This window comes from Gorilla gorilla, chromosome 2, assembly GCF_029281585.2.
Source record: "Gorilla gorilla gorilla isolate KB3781 chromosome 2, NHGRI_mGorGor1-v2.1_pri, whole genome shotgun sequence".
In the NCBI taxonomy this organism is placed as follows: Eukaryota; Metazoa; Chordata; class Mammalia; order Primates; family Hominidae; genus Gorilla; species Gorilla gorilla.
This window is the reverse complement of record NC_086017.1, coordinates 74472394-74493997: the sequence shown is the minus strand read 5'-3', so window position 1 is coordinate 74493997 and position 21604 is coordinate 74472394. Positions and strand designations below refer to the sequence as shown.

The 21604-nt window shown below is 39.5% G+C and overlaps 1 protein-coding gene across 2 annotated transcripts in view; it reads left to right on the top strand.

Moving 5' to 3' along the window:
* The window catches only part of ADAMTS9 (ADAM metallopeptidase with thrombospondin type 1 motif 9), a 172612-nt gene that overhangs the window by 41597 nt on the left and 109411 nt on the right, over positions 1 to 21604 (top strand). For both annotated transcript variants that reach the window (XM_031009301.3, XM_031009302.3), the window contains 5 exons: positions 4643 to 4788; positions 12764 to 12945; positions 13035 to 13171; positions 14720 to 14837; positions 15095 to 15190. In XM_031009301.3, coding sequence (XP_030865161.3) covers positions 4643 to 4788; positions 12764 to 12945; positions 13035 to 13171; positions 14720 to 14837; positions 15095 to 15190 — 679 coding nt within the window. The remainder of the gene's footprint in view (positions 1 to 4642; positions 4789 to 12763; positions 12946 to 13034; positions 13172 to 14719; positions 14838 to 15094; positions 15191 to 21604) is intronic.

Here is a 21604-nt window from a genome sequence, read left to right as displayed (position 1 = left end):
CAACAGAGTCACCTCATGTTCTCATTTCTCTGTGGCTGGGACCTCATCAATTAAGAATACAGCTTTCCTCAATAGCAACCTAACACAATCCGTATAACACAAAGTTTATACGGATACAAGCGTAATAGCTTCTAGAGCTTTCATTGGTTTAAAGGGAAATATATCTCTTTGGCCAAAGAGTGAATCTTTGCAAGACATGTTGAATCTTTGCAAGACATGTAACTTAGTGGATTGGTGGCCACAAAATCATATTTTGGTCTAAGAATCCATGGCAGCCATTAAAAATTGAATATGACACTCATTCTTACAAAATCAAGATGTGGCCTCAGAGTCCTTCTAAACACAAAGACCCAAACAACTGCTACCAGTTGGTAGGAGATGACAATAAACGTGATACCTATTTGACAACTTGGTTAGTTGGCTTGGGTTAGAACCAGCCCATTATATTACTTAAATTGAATCCGTTTGATCTCAGTGAAATCACTGGTATTTAGTTGTGGTTCTTAACCTGATGGATCCACCCACTATGTCTATTTCTGACACATGTTATTGCTGCAAAAGAAACACAACAACGAAAAATTTTCAATCATGTGATGAAATGACTTGCATTTAGTAAAACTGTCATGAACGTGCTGTCAAGCTCCAGATAGCAGTATGGTTACCCAACCAATTCTGGAATGCAGAATAACTTGGAGGATGTCAATTGTGTCTTTTCCCAATCTTCTGTTTTTGCAGAACAGGAGGGATCGTAGAGTAATCTTCTATCTTCTGAGGGATGGGGAGCTTCGGGAGAGCTTTCAGCAGACCCTGTTCCTGCTAAACACAAGCAAGTGGGTGTGCTTGTAGCAAGAGCAGGAGCCTTCAAGGCATTCCCAAGGCAGGCTCAGGATGCTTTTGGAGGAGAACTGTGCAGAGAAAATGATAGGTCCATTTTTAGTTGTTTTAGAAAAGTGGCCATGTCTAGCAGCTTTTATTAAAGATGTGGATATATATAAATATCCTGAAGAGTATTTACACATTGTAGAAATGCCAAAGAAGGTGAATATGTTGGCATAGAAATTATCTGAGTGTTTTGCTTTGTTTCTTTTTCATAGAGTTGCCAGTATGTGCCTTTTCTCTATATGCTAGCACATTCTGCCTCCCTTGGCTGCTGGGTTAATGTTTTTTCTTTCTTTTTCTTCTTTCTGTTCTGCTCCTGCAGCAGTAATCTGTCTTGAGCTGCTGACACAATGTTATTTTGATGAATGACTCACTAATGTCTCTTTATTTTCTCCACTCTCTCAAGTCCATTAGCATTTTCCTTTTAACCTTATTTGTGAGTCTGAGGTTTGAAACTTTTGTTTCAAGTTTCATTTGGACAAAATCAACCTCCAAGTCCCCATTCCAACCTCTTAAAAAGATACATTTCTATAAAATATTATTTAAATGGTTTTGGACATTTTTAATAAAGGCTGACTTTATTTTGGCTCTTATTTCACCAGCCACTTAATGTTTTGTTATAATGTAATAGTAATTTTGCTATGTGATTATTATTTGTAGAATTTGCCTGGTAAAATAGATTATCTTGGTGCATGTTTCCCAAACAGACCCCATTCCCAGCATCTGTCATATCAGACACTTTTCATATTCCTCTGAAGTTCTTCCTTTCTTTTGGACACCTGTCAATGGTCATATTACTGAGAAATATTTAATTTCCATATCAGTTTTGAATTAGAAGTTTTCTTTTAAAAAGCAGCTATGAGGACATTTGAGTGCAGTGCTAGATGGTAGTGCTCTGATAAACCTACCCGCTTGTTTTGTTCTGAGGTTTATAGTAATGCTTAATGAGAAGAGTGGTCATTTGGAATTTGCTCTTGTGTGGAAGTAAAATCTATAGAATAAAGAGATCCAGAAACTGAAGTCTGAAGTGTTAAGAGGGAAAAAATGTATTTCCAGAAAACTCCTTAATTTTGTCCTCAAGGTACAAAATGGCTGTGGTTGCTCCAGCCATGGAGTCTGACTTCCCCACAGAATGAAGCCAAAGAGTTCAAAGGGCCTCTTCAGGAATCCTACCCAGTGAATTCTGCTTACATCTCTCTGACCACCTCTATCCGTAGGGAAACTTTGGAAAATATAGGTTCTATTGCCAAGATAAAGGGGAGGATGGATATTGAGTGAATAATCTGGAGACTCAGTCTTACCTAGCCATCTCGTTAATCTTACTTTTGGTGAAAACTTCAGTCCTTATTTAGATGTCGGAAATTGTCCCCTTTGCTCACAGTTAAGAGGCAGCATGTGTCCCAGTTAAGAGTATGCACTGTTAAGTCTTGTCTATATTTCAGTACCATTCCTGCCTCTTTGTGATGTTTGGCATCAACTCCTCTGTCCCTTCATTTTCTTTTCGTAAAAATGGAAGTAATAATAGTACCTACTTCATAGTGTGTTGTGAGGACTAAGTTTGTATATATAATGCTTAGAACAGTGCCTGACAAATATTAAGTGCAGTGTACACGTTTGCCATTATCATTGCCACTGTTATTTAAGTGGGGTCCCCCATGTGCTAAGTTGTATACTAAGTATGTTACATACTTTGCCCCATGTTATACTCCAAATAATTTTGGCCAGTAGGTCCCCATTTTTTGGTTGTGGAAACAGACTTTAAGGACTCACCCAAGGCCACAGAGTTATTTTGTGAAAGAGTTACCAGTCCCAGTGAGACCTGTTATATTTTGTTAAGTTTTGTCTGTCTAGACCTGCTGTGTCCAATATGGTGGCCACCAGCCACGTGTGGCTATGTTAAAATGTCGACATGAACTGAGATGTGCTTAGGTATAAAATACATCCCAGGATTTGAAGACTTAGTATGAAAAAAAAAGCATTAAAAAATCTAATTAGTAGGCCAGGTGTGGTGGCTCATGCCTGTAATCCCAGCACTTTGGGAGGCCAAGGACGGCAGATTGCTTGAGTCTAGGAGTTTGAGATTAGCCTGGGCAACATACTAAGACCCCCACCCCTAACTGTCTCTATAAAAGATAAAAAAATTTAGCTGAGCATGGTGGCATACGCCTGTGGTGCCAGCTACTTGGGAGGCTGAGGTGGGAGGATCACTTGAGCCTGGGACGTTGAGGCTGCAGTGAGCCATGATTGCACCACTGCACTCCAGCCTGGGTGAGAGAGGAAGACTGTCCCAAAAAAAAAAAAAAAATTATTGAGTAATGTTATGTTGACTACGTGTAGAAATAACAATGTTTTAGATAGATTGGGCTAAATAAAATATATTAAAATTAATTTAAGTTTTTTATTAGTTTTTTATGTGACTTTAGAAATTCTTAAATTATATATGTGGTTCATGTTCTGTGTCTACTGGACAGAGGTACTCTAGACAAAGCCATCCATCTGTTCATTTATTTTTATACGTGTATTTTCTAAGAAATGTTCACAACCACTGTAAAGACAAATATGAAGTGATTTCCAGAGAGTGACGTAGTCCCCACTGCATCAGTGCACATTTCATGGGTCCTGAGTCACCCAGGGTTCAGATGCAGAACATCTTAAGCCTCAGCCAAACAGCCCAGGGAAAGGGACATGCCCTCAGATACTGTAAGAGGATAATTACAAGGGAGGAGGCCAGGCAGACTGGAGAAAGCTTAATTGCACTGTTTAAATAATTGTTTACCAAGCCTTGTGTGGGGGTGGGGCCTGCTATTCCCACTGAGACCTTCACCTACCTCTTCTTTTTCCACCTTCCCTGCATACTGCCCCACCCCCTGGCGTTCAAACCTCTCTGCCTCTCCCCTCTTGGTGGCTGTGTCCTCCCTGGGGATAAATCACGACAGCCGCCACCAGCTCCGCTTCAGAGATCTGAGCGAGCCGCGGGGCGTCACCCTCCTGTGGCCACTGCCGCCACTTTTCCTTTGTCCACTGCTCAGTGACCTCGGCTTTGTGTCAGGGCTTCACACCCCAACAATGGCAGAGGGTCAGAATGGCTTCTCTCCTCCCTTGTCCTGCTGAGGAGTTTTATTTTGTTTTATTATTATTTTTTAAACGTCATGGCCTTCTTCCTGCTCCAGGCTGGAGAATCTGAAACCGCTAGTAACAAACAAGTCATAAAGTTTAGGGCTCTCTGTAGTGTGTCTGTTTTGCTTTCGTCTCATCCTGACGGCTTTCCTGGAGTGTGTTTATAGGAATCATGTAACTCGCTTTTTTTCTTCCCCCGCTCCAATATAATTAAAATTGGGAGCAATAAAGCATTATAGTTTACCAGACTTGTAACTTCTCTGGGCCTTGTTGATGGAAATTCACTATGCAAATCTTATAACTCATTTTGGCCCTGTCTATAACCACCCTTCCCATTTCCACTCCTGGTTTTTCCAAGTAAACTAATTGAGCGGTTTGAAGCTTGCCATTGGAGTTACCCTGTCAGCCTGGAGCCAGTCACTGGCCAGTTTTATTCAAGCAAGCTGTAAAGGAAGACCCAGCCTAAATTCACTAAGTGTGAGATTAAAATCCCTATAGTTTCCATTATTCATATAGATGATGAACCTGCAGCATTTCAAACCCACACATGGAAAAGAATTACAGTATGGTGTGTTTAAAAGGACAGCCAGTCCTGTAACAACTCACAGCGCCAAGTCTCCCTCACTATTCCCCTTATTAAATACAGCACTGCAAGTATGGATTTTGTGTTCCCAAAGAAATGGATGTCCCCGTGACAGATGGATCCTGGGGAAGTTGGAGTCCCTTTGGAACCTGCTCCAGAACATGTGGAGGGGGCATCAAAACAGCCATTCGAGAGTGCAACAGACCAGAGTAAGTCCTAGAATGTATAACTGTTATTACTGCCATGGCAGGAACATGAAATTCCTAAAGGGAATAATTTGGTGGATGAAGAGCACATTCCAAGTTAGAGAGCTAGAAAGAAAGTAAACTTCAAGGGCTGCTTAGACCCACGGTACCCAAAGTCTATTCCCAGGCACTTCCCCCTGTATTATTGTTTACTCTCAAGATCCTTTGTTATTCAAAGTTTTATCTACCAAACAGATGATGGTTTTGTGGTCGGTCTGTTTCCTAGTGTTGACAATCAGGCAGGTCTCACTCTCCCCGCTACACTCAGAGCTTAACAATGAGAACACATGGACACAGGAAGGGAAACATCACACTCTGGGGACTGTTGTGGGGTGGTGGGCGGGGGAAGGGATAGCATTAGGAGATATACCTAATGCTAAATGACGACTTAATGGGTGCAGCACACCAGCATGGCACATGTATACATATGTAACTAACCTGCACATTGTGCATGTGTACCCTAAAACGTAAAGTATAGTAATAATAAAACATAAAAAAACAACAAAAAAACAAAAACAAGCAAAAAAAAAAACAAAAAAAAACAGGCAAAAAAAAAAAGATAGCACACTAGTGGAGTGACTAGATAGATTTTCACATGGAAACAAAAAAATTGGACATTTTCATCCAGTTTGTAGACTAATATATTCCTTCTAGTTAGACCTCAAGGGACATGGGACCCCAAATCAAGAATTACTTTTTATTTTTTTTCTTTTTTTCCCACCAATAATGTGTTCTGTGATAAGGAATTACTTTTTTAATCAATCTAGTTGTATTACAGGTGAGACAGCTGAGGTCCCCATCCCACAACCTGACATTTTACAGATTGGGAGTCTCTTGCCTTTCAGAATAATTCTCATTGTGTGACCATGGCAACCTCTACCAGCCTAACCTTGTTAGGACTGACATGTTTAAATAAAGTCCATGGACTTTTTTCCCACCATTTGTCATAGCAGACATGGGCGGGGTGGAGGGTGGGGGAAGGTTGTTTATAGATAATAAATTGCTATCTTCATTATAAAAAATGACATCCAATTTTACATGGATCTAAGACATACATAGTTGAAAAGGAATAGAAAATAATAGGTAAGTAAAAGTAAGTAATAGTTTGTATGGCACTTCCTCAGACTTGCCATGGAACCTATTTAGGCTGGGAACCAAGAAGTCTATAGGAATAGTTTTTTGATGTAAAAACCAACAACCGCTTTTAAGACCCCATCTGCTTTGGGATTTTGTAAAATGATTTCTCCTAGCAGTCTCATTTATTTTTAATAGCTTAGATCACGGATAGCAAACTCTATTGTACTGAGAAGCAAACAGGTGAAGTAAAGGAACTAAGTAGGCTGGGGTAATACAATAGTTGTATTGTAGAGACCAAGTGCAGGGCACTACTCAGGTCTGGCTGATTGTTCGGCAGTAAGAAAAGAGTCTAATATTGGCAAAACTTCCGAATCTTTTCTATGAAAAATCTGAATTGTGTGAATCAAAAAGAATATAGCTGTAGGCAACTGGTTTGCAAGCCCTGGTCTCAGTACTCTGTACTACAAATCACAGATGATGATTAATTAACTTATTTTTGTTCATAACCCAACCTTATTTCATGTCCATGTAGTGGTCAATAAGGAAGATAACTAAAGGGCTGTGAGATACAGACTCTGTTCCATAAAACTAACACTGTAGCTATGGATAAAAATGAATAAGCCTTAAATTTTCTATATAGCCTATATTTTGAATTAGTTTTTAAAATATTAGTATAAATATAGATCATGCTTCAAAAAATTCAGACACAAACATATAGAATATTTTAGAAGTTGTCACACTATTCCTACTTCCTGCCTACTCCCCGTGAGAAATAATCACTGAAAAGTAATTCAGTGTGTGTCATTTCAGACTTTTCAGATTGTGCATGTAAATACATATTATATGAAATAAGTACCATATAATATAAAATAAGTATCATATAATATAAAAGAAGGCTCGTACTGCTTTTTAAACTCAGCTATACGTCCTTGTTGCTTGTATTGTTGAAGCTTTAAAAGAAAACCTTGTATCGTAACAACTAATATGATGAATTTTTTACATATTAAAAACTATTTGGTGGCTACATTGAGCAAAGTTATTAGTTTATAGTAAATGCTATCATGAGGGTATGGATATTGCAAACAGTGACCACTTTATAAGCACTTTAAACATTTTTGACTCAAGGATATTCCATTCAAAAGAAGTGTTTGGCCTTTTTTTAAAATAATACTTTGTTAAGTCTTGAGCAATTCTAGAAGTAATGTGAAAAGTGGAGAGAGATAAATCACTCCATAATTGGAATGGGCTAGACAAAGAAAATCACCCAGTGTAAAGATCTCAGCAGAAAAGGATCTTGAGCTTCAAAGTGCAACAAAGATCCTCACATTCAGAAGTTAAGAACCGATCATTAAAGACCTCAATTAGAGGTCCTTGTCCGTGCTGTTTGCTATGGGAGGTTTTTTTTTTTTTTTTTTTTTTTTTAAAAAAAAAAACAAAACAATCCACCTAGTTGAGTGTCAGCACTGACATCATTTCATTAAAACTCCTCCAAGTTATTTGCACTTTAGGATGTCCCTGTTAATTGAGGAAGGAGACTGCCTCTGAATACGGAGGTTACAATGGCTCTGGGGGAGTCAATTTGAAAAGAGAAAGGAACACAGAAAAGGGAAAATCAGATCCAAATCTCAGTTTAAAAGCTTGTTCAGAGAAATTCACAGAGCAGATGGTTCATTATGTAGAACGTAGAAGTGGTTGCTGTCATGCTTCTCAAGGAGTTTGAGGGGAACAGCTGCCCCCCTCACTGGGAATATGCCTTTTGTCAGTTCGACGAGCCCTTACAATATAATGGAGAGCTCTGTTTTTAGAATCCAAGGTACAAGGTATGTCTCTATTAAGGACACTGGATTGTTTTTTTTTCTTTTTTCACAATATTTATCTGATTCAAGAGTGTATTTACTTAGCATCCAGAGACTTTATAGTATATTCTTAAGAGTTTTTTTCCCCGTGAAAGAGTAAAAGCCAAAAAAAATAAGTAGCCTTGCCATGTACATGAGATTATGCTCTACTCCATGAACAAGCTGTAGAGACCATATGCTTTCTAATTTTGGTCACAAGATATTTTGGTCTCAACTGGTATATATGGTGTTACAGGTGGGGCCCTCATATTTTGTCTTTAAGTGCTTTATTTTTTTAATCTCAATTTTGATCCATGCCCTACAGATAAGATGATCGTAGTTCTGGTTTGCAAGGACAGTCCCTCGTTCTATCTGTTGCCCTGAAGGAATTATTAATGGCTCCCATTTTCACTCTCAGAAAACGTTCTTGATTCGGCAATTAATTATATGGTCACCCAGCCTATAAGACGTGTGTAATAGAGTAAAATTTAAAATCAGAACCTCCAAAACGTAGCTTAACAGTACCAAAACCAGACTGAGCTTCGGAACTAGAAGATGTATTTTCGGGCTTTTGGGCCCTATACTTGTTTTGTGCTCAAAATTTGGCTCAGAGCTTCCTTGTGGCTGAAACAAAATGGTACGTAGAATTGTTACAGTCCATCAAAAACAAAAATCGTGTCAGTTCCTTAGGAAAGGCACAGCATTTTCTTTTTCCAGTGCTTCTATTTTACTTTTAAATTAGGAGATAGGTTAAAATTTAAAAATAATAAACTCATAGATTTGAGGAAAAAAAGATTATGAACTAGGTATTTCCCCCTTAGGCTCTCTCCATAGCAACTGCTTATGAAATCTTACTTTAAAAACATATTCAAGACATATGTCTATTTCATCCAAAAAAATGAATTTCTCATTTGGCTGTAAGGAATTACAGCAAGGCTTTTTTTGAGGCACTCAGTTTGGATGAAGTTGTTTCGAAATGTTGAGAATTGGTTACTGTGGAAGAGCCATTAACTAACGAATACATAAAAGAATCCAGTTTCATAGACTGCCCCATTTGGAAAGATCATTAAAGATGGGCTGGTACAGCTCCCACCCCATCCCATCTAATCTTTGAATAGCCTTTCAGCATTCTTCATAATTGGCCATCAGGCCCCTTCTTAAAAACCTCCAGGCACAGGAATCACACTACCTTCTGCGGCTGCCTGTTGTATCTTTAGAAATGTCTTGTGCCAACCCTAAATCTGACTACCCTAATTCATCATACCTAAACGTAGAAGTTGATTTCTGTTCAAACACTTTTGCAGACCAAAGTTTAGCTTTCCTTGAGGATAGACTGTACCTGTGATGACCTCTGCAAAAATTTCTTTGTAGCTTTGGTCATGCATCATCTTGAATTTCCTTTCTATGTATTAACAGGCATGGCTGTGTAATATGTGCTTGAAAGAAAGATCCAATTTGGCTATGCAGAATAGTAATTACTCTAGCAATTTCCTTAAACCCTTCCTATCCCTATTTGACATGCAATATTTTAAAAGGATCTTAATAGTTGGGAAGTGTGGTTACTATTTTTTAAAGCTATGTTTCCTATTATTTTCAATATTTGCCTACTAGAAAAAATATTCCTATTCAGCTAAATAATTAAATTATAAAATGATTTTTTTCCATGCTGAAAGATGAGTTTGGTTGGCTAAAGCTTTCTCTATTACATAGTCCATGTAAATCAGGCAGCAATCACATTGTCTAGGAGAGAGGAAACATATGTAGTTCAGAAGGCCAATTTATATTTGTTAAAGTCATGTCAATAATTAAGGAAGAAATTGTAACCTGCCTTTACATAAAAGCAAATCAACTTGCAGACCAACTTTTGATATGGAAAGAGGCCTGTCTCAAGGGAGACAGCCTGGAAGAGAGGCCAGGTCTTGAGCTTCTGGTCAGGGAGAGTTGGGTTGGGCTTCCCTCTCAGCAAAGTCAGTGACAGAATTTGGAACATAGGACAGTGACACAAGAATAGTCCAGGGATCAGGAAACCTTTTCCATCAGGGCCAAATAGTAAATACTTTAGGCTTTGAGGTTTATGTGGTCTTCATCACAATTAATCAACCTTACTGATACACGGAGAAACAAACATAGACAATGTGGGTGTGGCTATGTTCCAATAAATCTTTATTTATGGACACTGAAATTTGAATTTCCCATAGTTCACATGTGTCCCAAAATCTTCTTCTTTGTAAAAATTTTTTTCAATTACTTTAAAATGTAAAACTTATTCTTAGCTCACAAACCATGCAAAAATCAGTGGCGGGCTGGGTTTGGCCCACAGGATGGTAGTTTGCCAAATCTTGTAATAGCTAAACTTTTATTAATCACTTACTGTGAGCCACACTTTGTGCAAGTGCTTTGAATGTATTAATCTAGTTAACCCTCACTACAGCTTTATGAAATAGATATTAGTATCATCTCCCTTTTACAGATAAGCAAACGGAGGCTTGGCAAGATTAAGCAACTCGCCTAATATTGCATCATTATTAACAGGCATAGCTGGGATTCAAACCCTGTTTCCAGAGTCCATGTTTCTAACCATCAGGAGTATTGCCTCTCACATACAGTATTTTTTGTGTGTTTATAAAAAATGTTTTTTATAAAAATAAATCCCAAAATACTACTTGCCATGTTATAGTGGTCAAAGCAAGCAAAGGTGGAAACTGTTACCATCTGAAGGGAAGCCACCTATAAATAATAACTATTTGCAGTCCGAAGAACTACTGCACTTGATAAATTTCAAGAATCAGCTAAGACTTGTTATATAAGAGAACAAAAAAAAATCAATTTAAAAAACTTTATGTTCAAAGGGAAAGAAGTATGAGTTACTTTTAGGCAATAAATAAATGATTGATCCACTATAGTCAGCTGGGACATCTAAAAAGATTCCAGAAAGATAATTTCAACTGGAGGAAAAATTGAAGGGGGTCTTCCTTGTAGCACATTTAAAACAAGTTTTACCTGAGCAGGTATACAGTCCTGATCTATTATTCATGGGTAATCTCTGATATTTTATGCATGGGACAGGGGTGCCTTGGTACTGAGAAAAGGGCTTGGATCTAGGAAACCCATTCTGCATCTCTAAATGGCACCAAAAAAGAAAAGAAAAAAAAAAGACTCTGAAACACAGCATATGGATAATGTAGCAGACGTGCACAGAGAAGAGTCTGGGAGACTTGGATTCCAGTCCTGACTCTCCTCCTTTGTTAGCTGTGTGACCTTTGGGCAAAGTACTTCTCTAAACATCCTGTCACTTGGTATAAAAGCACCTCATCTTCCCTAGCCTTGGACAAGATATGAAGGAGATTTCCCAGTTTGAATGAATAGTGCAGATGTACAGTATATGGGCTTAATTGTGCTTAATGCAGAAGCAGACAGTCATAACACTACTGTGTTATGTGCCATTTTGCATCCCTAGATGCAGTCTTCCTTATGATAAATAATGGTGAATGTTGATCAGACTTCTTGCTAAGTTCCTCAGAGTCACGACAAGCCTTTTAAGTACACAGCATCGTCTCTGTTTTACATGTGAAGATAGAGGCCAGGAAGGTGAGACAGCTTACACAAAGTCACCCTCCCCAGCTTGTAACTGCAAAGCTGGTGCTCTTACTTTATGTTGCAAATCTTTGATCGAACAAGTACGTTTATAACAGTATCAGGACAAGCTTCTCTAGGAGGGCCTTTGTGGGACCTGGGCACGCTGCAGGAGCATTGAGTCCTGCCTCGGTGCTCAGAGTGGGTGCTCAAGCCAACTGCAGGATTGGATAAGATTAGATTGGGCAGTATTGACATGAAGTATCATAGTAGGTAACATTTTATGGCATCTACTATGTGCACTTATTGTAAAGAAGGGGAAAAATTGAAAATCAGGAAGACTGAGAACTTAGTCTAGGGCCACACAGTGAGGATAGGGCCAGATTGGAACCAAGATCCAACTCTAGAGCTCTTTCTACCTCTCATTCTATATTTCATGAGCAGGGATATATTTCTCATTCCCCAAAACTCCTGTTTCAAACAAACCAGCCAAAAACCCATTTTTTATAGTCCGGATTACTCTGAAATATTGATTCTAAAGGAAAGAAGGTGAAAAATGTCCTTTCAGTTGCAGGGGTGTCCTAGGGCAGTTGTGAAACCCGAGCTGTTTCAGCCCTGGGTGAGTGAGCCCCAACGTCCTACGATTCTGTGATCTTCCTGTTCCCATGATGAATTTGGCATGCTGCTTACTGCTGGTAGATGTGTTGTATAATTTACTCTCTGGATCACATCTGGAATATACATGCACAGGGTTGCATGCGGAGATTAAATTTGCACTGTGATGCTTTGCAAGGCGTATGCCATACACTCGTCACACAAAAGCTAATGAAACCAGTATGCTCTTTCCTGCTTCTCCTCTTAAGTTAGTCAAAATATGAACACATTCCCATTATTCCATTGTATTTGTGAAACAAAAAAGCAAAAACAATGGTTGTCTGGAGAGAGGGAGTAGAGGGACAGAATGAATGGAGGTGTGAGGGAACAAGTTTATGATGGTCTCCTGTGAATATGTCAAGGTACAAAAGGAAGATAGGGAGCATTCCAAACTACTCTTGGGTACGTTTCACCTTCTACATTTTAAACATTGAAGCACCGTGAATGTTGGGAAGAAAAGGAACAAAAAGTGGCCTAATAGATTCAGATTCAGGCTTCGTATCTCATATTTTAAGCTATACATTCTAACATTTATTCTCACAACAGCCTACAAGATAGCTACATCCCATTTTGCAAATATAAGGGAAGATTGCGGAGGCCAAGTGACTTACCCAAGGTTATACACATCATGGTATTGAAGGCAGGATGAAAAACCAGGATTCAGAGCTCTTGCCCATTCCTCTGTCATTTGCTACCCTAGATTTACTTCTCTAGAAGACAGGAAGTCATGAATGAGGGAGTGATGTTCAGAGGAATACATGATAATACAGTGTGTGTGCTCTTCACATTTTTTTTTTCAGACCAAAAAATGGTGGAAAATACTGTGTAGGACGTAGAATGAAATTTAAGTCCTGCAACACGGAGCCATGTCTCAAGCAGAAGCGAGACTTCCGAGATGAACAGTGTGCTCACTTTGACGGGAAGCATTTTAACATCAACGGTCTGCTTCCCAATGTGCGCTGGGTCCCTAAATACAGTGGAAGTAAGTGTGTCTGGTGTATCTGTTCACCGTTGGCCGGCCGGCACTGAAGCCAGGCACAAAAGTCAAGTTGTATTGTTTCTCCTCTCTAGTTCTGATGAAGGACCGGTGCAAGTTGTTCTGCAGAGTGGCAGGGAATACAGCCTACTATCAGCTTCGAGACAGAGTGATAGACGGAACTCCTTGTGGCCAGGACACAAATGATATCTGTGTCCAGGGCCTTTGCCGGGTAAGTCCTAGATGGTGTCTTCTTCACTGTGTTTTCCCGCTGCCAACCTGTGATTTGTGGCTTCCTAGATAGAATAGCAACTGCTAGTATCTGTGCACTATTGCCAGGGCAGTGGTTCTCAAAGTGTGGCCCCAGGATCAGCAACAGCATCAATATCACTTTTTTCTGATGCATGTAGTGCCAAAGTTTGGGAGCCATTGCCCTGGATTTTTCTTGACATTTTCAGTCTCTGTGGGGGTCTTGCACAAAACCTCTCCTTAAAAATTTATTGTAACAATTTACACCCACACTCCTTTGCTATAACCTCAATGCTTAAGCAAATGCTTCCCAAATGCTTCCTGACAGCAAATTTTTTAGATTGAATAGCTGAGGTTGAGAAATATGTCAGGAAGAAGAGCTGGCCTCACTCAAGTTTCTCTTTGCATTTTTAACCACGATCATTTTTACCTGAGACATTCCTGTTAATTAATTATTCTTGAAAGGGAAATTGAGAAACTTCTGGGAAACAGCAAAGCATCAGAGCAGTGATTTCTCAGGGGCTAGATACCATTTCACCGTTCTCGTTAGTCAAAAATTATTCCTAACCCGGTTGAGCTCTGAGATGATGCCTCTGGTTGTTTTGTTTGTTTGTTTGTTTGTTTGTTTTGCCTGTGGTCCAAAGGCATATTGGAGTTCCTGGTTGGAAGGATTTGATTGAAAGAGCCCCTAAGGGCATCACCCACTGACAAATAGCTTATATTGCAGATTTCCTTGTTTGTCCATTTCACAGCAACACATTGAGTTTTTCCTCAAAGATTAGTTCACACAAATGAACAAAACGGACAAGAATGTGGACTCTGTTCTTCTGGTCTTCTGGTCATTGTCAGTGTATGTTTCAGAGTTGAGTGTACATGGCTGCATTGTGTTAATATGAGGAGAAATTCAGCAGGCCACTCGATGGAGCCTCAGGCCTCAAAATGGAGGCCCATGGTCATACTTTGGCTGGCATTCATAGCCAATATTTAAACGTATGGGATTTTACATAAAGTCAATTTTTCCAGCTTCTTTGGAAAATTGGGAAAAAATGTCAACACAGGGCCCCCATTCCCTCATAGCAGCAATAGTCTGGAGTGGACAGCAGCTACTCCCTTAAGATGGGGCATGAGCTCTTTAATTAGATACAGTTCTCACCTATTCCCTTTTTTTTCATTGCTAAGCAATTTTTAAAAAAATTACTGTGCTTACTTACAGACTAGTGCTTTTCAAACTTTTATCTGTAGATGAAGCACCTGAGGAATCCTATTAAAATGCCAACTCTGATCCAGTAGATGTGGGTGGGTCCTGAAATTCTGCATTCCTGACCACATCAAAGGTGCCCATGGCTGCTGGTCCAAGGACCACATTTTAAATAGCAAGGCAGTATATAATTTCAGTTTTCAACCTTTGCAAGTTTTAAAGGACTTGACTTTCTCGTCATTTTTAGTGCACACGATTAAACGAAACACATTATTTGCCATTTTATAATCTCTATAATACTTACATTTATTTCAAATCTTTTCTTTTTAAAAGCAAGCTGGATGCGATCATGTTTTAAACTCAAAAGCCCGGAGAGATAAATGTGGGGTTTGTGGTGGCGATAATTCTTCATGCAAAACAGTGGCAGGAACATTTAATACAGTACATTATGGTAAGAATCTGCTCCTAAGAACCATGAGAAGGAATATGGTCAAAGTTTGAAAATTGTTAACCACATGTAATATGCAAAAATGTTAATGTTGAGCATAAAAATCAGTCTTGTTATGGTGGATTATCCATCGACTAGAAGGCACCTGATAGAATTATATGAGAGTTATATTCTATTCCTTTGTTGTCCACTTTTTATTCCATACTTAGAGAAAGCGAACCATTCTGTGGAGTACTGAATTTCTGCTAAATTCTTTTCAGGTTACAATACTGTGGTCCGAATTCCAGCTGGTGCTACCAATATTGATGTGCGGCAGCACAGTTTCTCAGGGGAAACAGACGATGACAACTACTTAGGTGAGATGGGATGCCTCACTACTTGCGAGTTCTGGTTCTATGGAGCAGTGGCCAGATACTACTTCCTTCCTTCTCTGGCATGCAGAGGGAGAGCTTTCAGATGTCATGGATTTTCATAAAATAAGTGGCTCTCAAAATTCACCATTGTATTTCTCCCTCATACATACGCCCTCAGAGTATTGATTGAAAAGTTGTATAGCTGCACTATTTGATATCAAGGGATTTACTCTGGATCTTAAAAAATACAAAGGCCCCAAGTCAAATTTTGAAAGTACTTATCCTCTAAGTTTAGCATAAAATCCTTGCTCTCATTGAGTCTTTTCAAAAAGCTGTCCTGTGGGGAACTGACTTGCAAATGTTTTATTAGAAGCATTACTTGACTTAATTTTTATGTTATCAGCTCTAACCAGTAGCAGACCACTGGTAGACTTATTCAGTATTTCATTATGCCTGTTCATTGCAAAAGATTCTATGGTGACACGTATTTTTCTCAAGTCATTACTAGAATAGCAATACTATACAGACTTTTTATCCTCTTCTCACTGAACCTAGGTGCATGATTAATTCATATCTATTCCTTATATTTAAACCACAACATACCGATGACCCTGTGTTGATTTTCAACAGTTTGCTCAGCCCAGTCCTATCTTATTTTATTATTTATTTATTTTTTAATTTAAAGTTCTGGAGTACATGTGCAAGATGTGCGGGTTTGTTACATAGGTAAATATGTGCCATGGTGATTTGCTGTACCTGTCAACCCCTCATCTAGGTATTAAGCCCAGCATGCATTAGCTGTTTTTCCTGATGCTCTCCCTTGCCCACACATCCTGCATCCCACAGTCCCCATTGTGTGTTGTTTCCTTCCCTTTATTTTTGGGACAGGGTCTCACTCTGTCACCGAGGCTAGAGTGCAGTGGTGTGATCACAGCTCACTGCAGCTTCAAACTCCCAGGCTCAGGTGATCCTCCCACCTCAGCCTGAGTAGCTGGGACTATAGGCACTCACCACTATGCACAGCTAGTTGTTTTTTATTTATTTTTATTTCTTATTTATAGAGATGATGTCTCACTATGTTGCCCAGGCTGGGCTTGAACTCCTGGCCTCAAGCGATCTTCCTGCCTTGGCCTCCCAAAGTGCTGAGATTCCAGGCATGAGCCACCATGCCCAGCCCAGTCTCACTGTAATTTGTTTTTCTGTAAATTGCTGTAAGTGATTGTGAAATTTGCCTAATTGCCATTTAAAAGAAAGAGGACATGGAGAGTAGAGTCATGACTGAAAGGGATTTAACTGGTCACCTTACACAAAACTCTTCCCAGCCGTGAAGAGCAGCATGGCTTACACTCAGATCTAGAATAAATTAGAGCTGTCTTGCTGGGCAGTCAATCTTTAAAAGCAATGAATGTACTTTCTTTATTGTAATATCCAGGCTGGAACTCTATTTATTCATCTGAATTCAACCTGTATAGAGGCCCTTAATCTGAGCATTTGGACATATTCAGCCGGTAAATGAGTATTTGTTGAATTGAATTAAAGTCTATATCTCTATTTCGGAATGTCTACATGAAGCTGCATAGATAGACAGTGAGCCTTCAGCTAAGCATGCTAATCAAGTATGATATTTATACATGACTCCATTATGGCATTTGCTATCACTATTCATTCACTCACTCACTCACTTATTTAATATGTGCCAGGCACTGTTCTAGGCACAATGAACAAAACAGATAAAAAAAAAATTTGTGTCTTCTTGGACATTACTTTTTAGTGGGACAATAAACAACTGGCAATAAACAGTAACCTGACAGATAAGAAAACTCCATAGTGTTATGGTGATAAGTGCTGCTAGAAATCAGAGCAGCCTAAGGCAAATCGGGATACCAAGGGTGAGATGTGGACAGTAGAGTTGAAATGTTTGAATCATAGAGCAAGATAATAAGCTATTTAGGGGAAGAGCATTCCAGGCAGAGGGAATAGCCATTGCAAAGTCCTTGAAGTAGGGAAGACGGAGGCAGTGTGGCTGTTGCCAAGTGAGCACAGAGGACACTCCTAGGTAAGGTTAAACAAGACTAGGTCATACACGACCATATAACCATTATAAGAACTTTGGCTTGGACTCAGAGACATCAGGAGCCACTGGAGGTTTTGAGCTGAGGAATGACGTCTTACTGCATTTATGTTTTTAAAGGAGCACTCTGGCTGGTACATTGAGAAGAGATGGTGGGGGAAGTGTGTACAGGACAGAAGCGGTGCCATTGATTAGGAAATCATTGCAGTAATCCAGGAGAGAGATGCTGGTGGCTTGGCCACAATGGGAGTGGTGAAAGTGGCAGTATGTAGTTAGATTCTGGATATCTATTGAAGTTGGAACCAATATGATTTGTTGATGGATTGAACATAGTGTGTGAGTTAAAGGTACAAAGGAGTTGAAAGTACACAAGACTAAAGGTACAAAGGAATCTCAAAACTCCAAGGTCAAAACCTGAGCAATGGGAAGGATGGAGTTGTCATCAACTGAGATGACAAGACTAGTTACATATTTATTATACGACCACTAGTGTTTTAAAGTTAGGGCAGGGTCTTTACATCTTCAGCTACTGATATGAAGCCTACATATGATTGGTACAAAGCAGATGATTGCTGAATTGTTGAAAAGCCATTGTCAATGCTGTCTTTAATGACTACCTACTGTGCGCTTAATGGAGAATGGGGTTACCTTGAAAATGTACATTCATCTCTTCTTTCAAGGGCCATAAAGCCTTACTTGGAATTAATTACTCAATCACTACATCAGCTTTTCACTACCCCAAACATCCAAATGAGTGACAACTTTATAAGACAATTAACAAAGTTCTTGGAGGACTGTTTTCAAATTATTTTGAGGGGGAATCCGTTTCTCCTTGCACAGCTGCAGAATGGGGCAAGTATTTTTCTTTGTACACTTGGTTATAAATTTGAGCATGTGGCTGCAGTGTCCTTACTACTTCCTAATTAAATCAAACAGCATTGCATGCAGCCTGCTTTATAAATTAATTTCCTGAGACCTGAAGGCCATGTTGAGTTGCTCCTTTCTTCTCTTCGAAAGAGAGAAGGATTCTCTGCTATTCTTCTCTTTCTTGGAAAAACAATCTCATTCCAAGTAGTGGCCTCAATTCAAGTCAACTTAATCAATGCACATCAAGCGCCTGAATTCAGGGAGGGCCTCCTGATAACCTTTTGTTATTCAGTGGAGGTTTCTTAATCTCCTTGTAAAGAATAAAAACAAAATTAAAGAAGATTTGTCATGTGGGACAGGCAATCTGAGCCAGTTATGACACTTTAATGGAATAGAATGGGAAAGTCACCTGTTGGCATAAGGAAGTCTCTCTAGAAGCAAATGAAAAGAGTGCAAGCCTACATTGCAAGTCACAGTCCACTGAGTGTGAAAGTCGAGACCTCAGAGCCTTTGAACCTCATGGTGGTTACTCAACAAGTTAGGAAGAATTTGATGTTGTCATCAAGTCTGGCATGTGTAAATATTTACTCTTGGCTTGAGGGAAGATGCAGCACATGCACTGAGAAGGTTTTACAACCCACACTGAGTCTCGCGTTGAGTCCAGTCACAGCTGTTCCATTGCTAAGCAATATTCATCCTTATCCCTTATGTTTTTTTCCAGTGTCAGCCAAGCCATACTTTTCTGTGTATTCTAGGAGGGAGCAATTTCCAGGAGAGAGGGCCTTTTGTAGCAACCCAGCTCTGATGGGTGCAGTGGGAGGGAAACCAACCCAGGAAATTAGCTCCCTTAATCGCATTAGTGGGAGGTTGGGCATTAGGCTCTTGTTTTCAGGAAACTATTTGTTTCACAAAGTACCAAAGCAGAAAGCCTTCCTGTCAAAGGTCATCCTTTCACATGGACCCCTTCCTCCTGTTGAGCTAAAGCCAAGTTGTACCCAGGGCCACCATGTTCGTATCTCTTCAGAAGAAAAAGTAGCCATTTCTGTGATACTTATTTGTCTCCAGTACACTTAGCTCTTGTTTAACTGTGGCAATGGGAAGATGGGAATCGATGCAGTGCAAGATAAAATAGGATTTTTTTTCATCTGATGATTTTAAGGATGTCTGGGGCCAAACCATTTATCACGGCAGATCGTAAGAGGAATCCGATATCATTTGTGCTCCTCTCTTTCTCCCTACTCACATCTACTGGAATAAAGAATATGCATGGAAGGGTGAAATACCCTGAGTCAGCAAAGCATGAAAGGAAACCTGGAGACATTGGAAAAGACCCCCCAAATTAACCCAGAATAGACTATCACTCTTTGCATATGACCACACTGGATTATCAGTTGATTTACAGAACCAGCATCTGACGTTTTATTTCCTCCTTTTTATCAAGACATCAGCTGGGTAGCTAGCATGCAACTTCATTTGAAAGAATTGGGTGATTTTGTTGACAGCACATCATACTGTCACCATTTGAATGACCCGCATTAGGGAGCAGCCTCAGGATGCCCAAGGTGCCACGGAAACAACCTTGGCTTCAGTGACCCATTGAAACTCCTGCCTCTTTCATGGCTGATGGGTCTCGCGCTGCAGGAGCTGCAGGCAAGACGAGGTTGTCAGAGGTTTACACTGACTGAGAAAGAGTCATTTGGCTGGAAGCACTCTATCCTCCTTGTCATGAGTGTCAGACTCCATCAGTCGCTTATTTTTTCAGCATCATCGATTGAGCACCTACTATGGGTTGGGATCTTTCTTGGGCTTATAAAAGTAAATTTTTATTTTATCATTTTATGTATTTAAGGGGTAGAACTACAGGTTTCTTACGTGCATATATTGGGTAGTGGTGAAGTCTGAGCTTTTAGAGTACCCATTACCCAAATAATGAACATTGTACCCAATAGGTAATTTTTCAACCCTTATCCTCCTTTTATCCTCCCACCTTTGGTACTCTCCAATGTCTATTAGTCGAAAAAGTGGATTTTTAAATGGCTGCTTTGCTCAAGGGCTCATGCAGACTAACAAAATGAGCAATTTACATTTAAGAAAAATCTACAACACAAACATACTTAGTTTCTATTTGTATACAAGAGAACGAATGCGTGAACTCATTTACTCATTTAACAAACGTTTGTTGACCCCCTTCTTGGAAAATTTTAGTAGTTTATAGACTCTGGAGATGGATTTCCATGATTAGGAGCCACCTGGCCTTGGGAAATTAAGTATTTTAAGTCATGCCTTTCTCATCCGTAAATTAGGCTTCTATAATAGACACTACCTTATAGAAGTGTGATAAGGAGACAGTACATACAAAGGCATTTTGATCTGCCAGGAACTAAAGCTGATATGGATTCTTATTTAATCCATATAACAATCCTATAAGAAACTCATTATACAGAGGAAGAAACTGAGGCTTAGAGAGGTTAAGTAATTTATCCAAGGTGATACAGATAGAAAATGGGAAAGATTAGTATCCTTATTGGTCGGACTTCAGACGCTACACACTTAACCAGTTCACTTTACTGCCACCGTGTAGAATGATATATGGCTGACCTGGAAATATACAGGACTTGAAATTTAGGTTTATTGGTGGGAGTGAATGGTCAGACTAGGAAGATAGGTGAAGATTAAAATTTGTAAAGTTACAGGGAGGTTATGCTAAGGAGGTTGTACTATCTTATAGGTAGTGGTGACTTCCAAAGGATTTTGAGCCAAGAAGTTGGAGGGTATTTTATACTTTTAAAAGCTAATCTTGACATTTCCCAGTGTCACCACATTCTTCTCAGTCATTTCAGATGAAGGCACCTTATTCTTCTCTTGGGGCCAAATGTTGTTTACGTGGGTGAGAATTCTGGTAAATGAAGTGCTGGATTAGAAACAGAATTCAATGCAGTTAATTCCTAATCCTGGAACGAATAGCCCTGCGTCAGTAAGGTGTCCAATTGCATGAACTCTGTGAGGTTCCCATGTCTATGAAAATTAAGGATCCTGCTGCTGCTGAACCACAAATATTCAGAGCTTCATCTCAGCCCTCTTTAATATCCACATAAGGGTATAATATTTACTTAACCTAAATCCTTGGAACCTCTTCTGTGTACACATTGCTTCTCTCCTGAGTGGTGAAAGATAATGTGTCACCTACATTGATGAGATGGCCTGCATCAATGAAAGATGAGTTAAGATCTAGCTAATACCTAAGACATCTTGTCCACTCCTCATTCCACAACCAAGACAGGTATCATCAATATGATGCTAAGACATGATGCTGTCGGTGAATCACGTTCAGCATGGTTTCTTGGGCAGCTGTTACCAATTGATTGACATTGGCACCGGGGATGAAAATTATTTGCCATCTGTGAGTTAAATGTCCTTGTTCCTTTTATTCACCTAAATATATGGCCTGTACCTTTCAAGGGCATCCTCACTACTAAAAT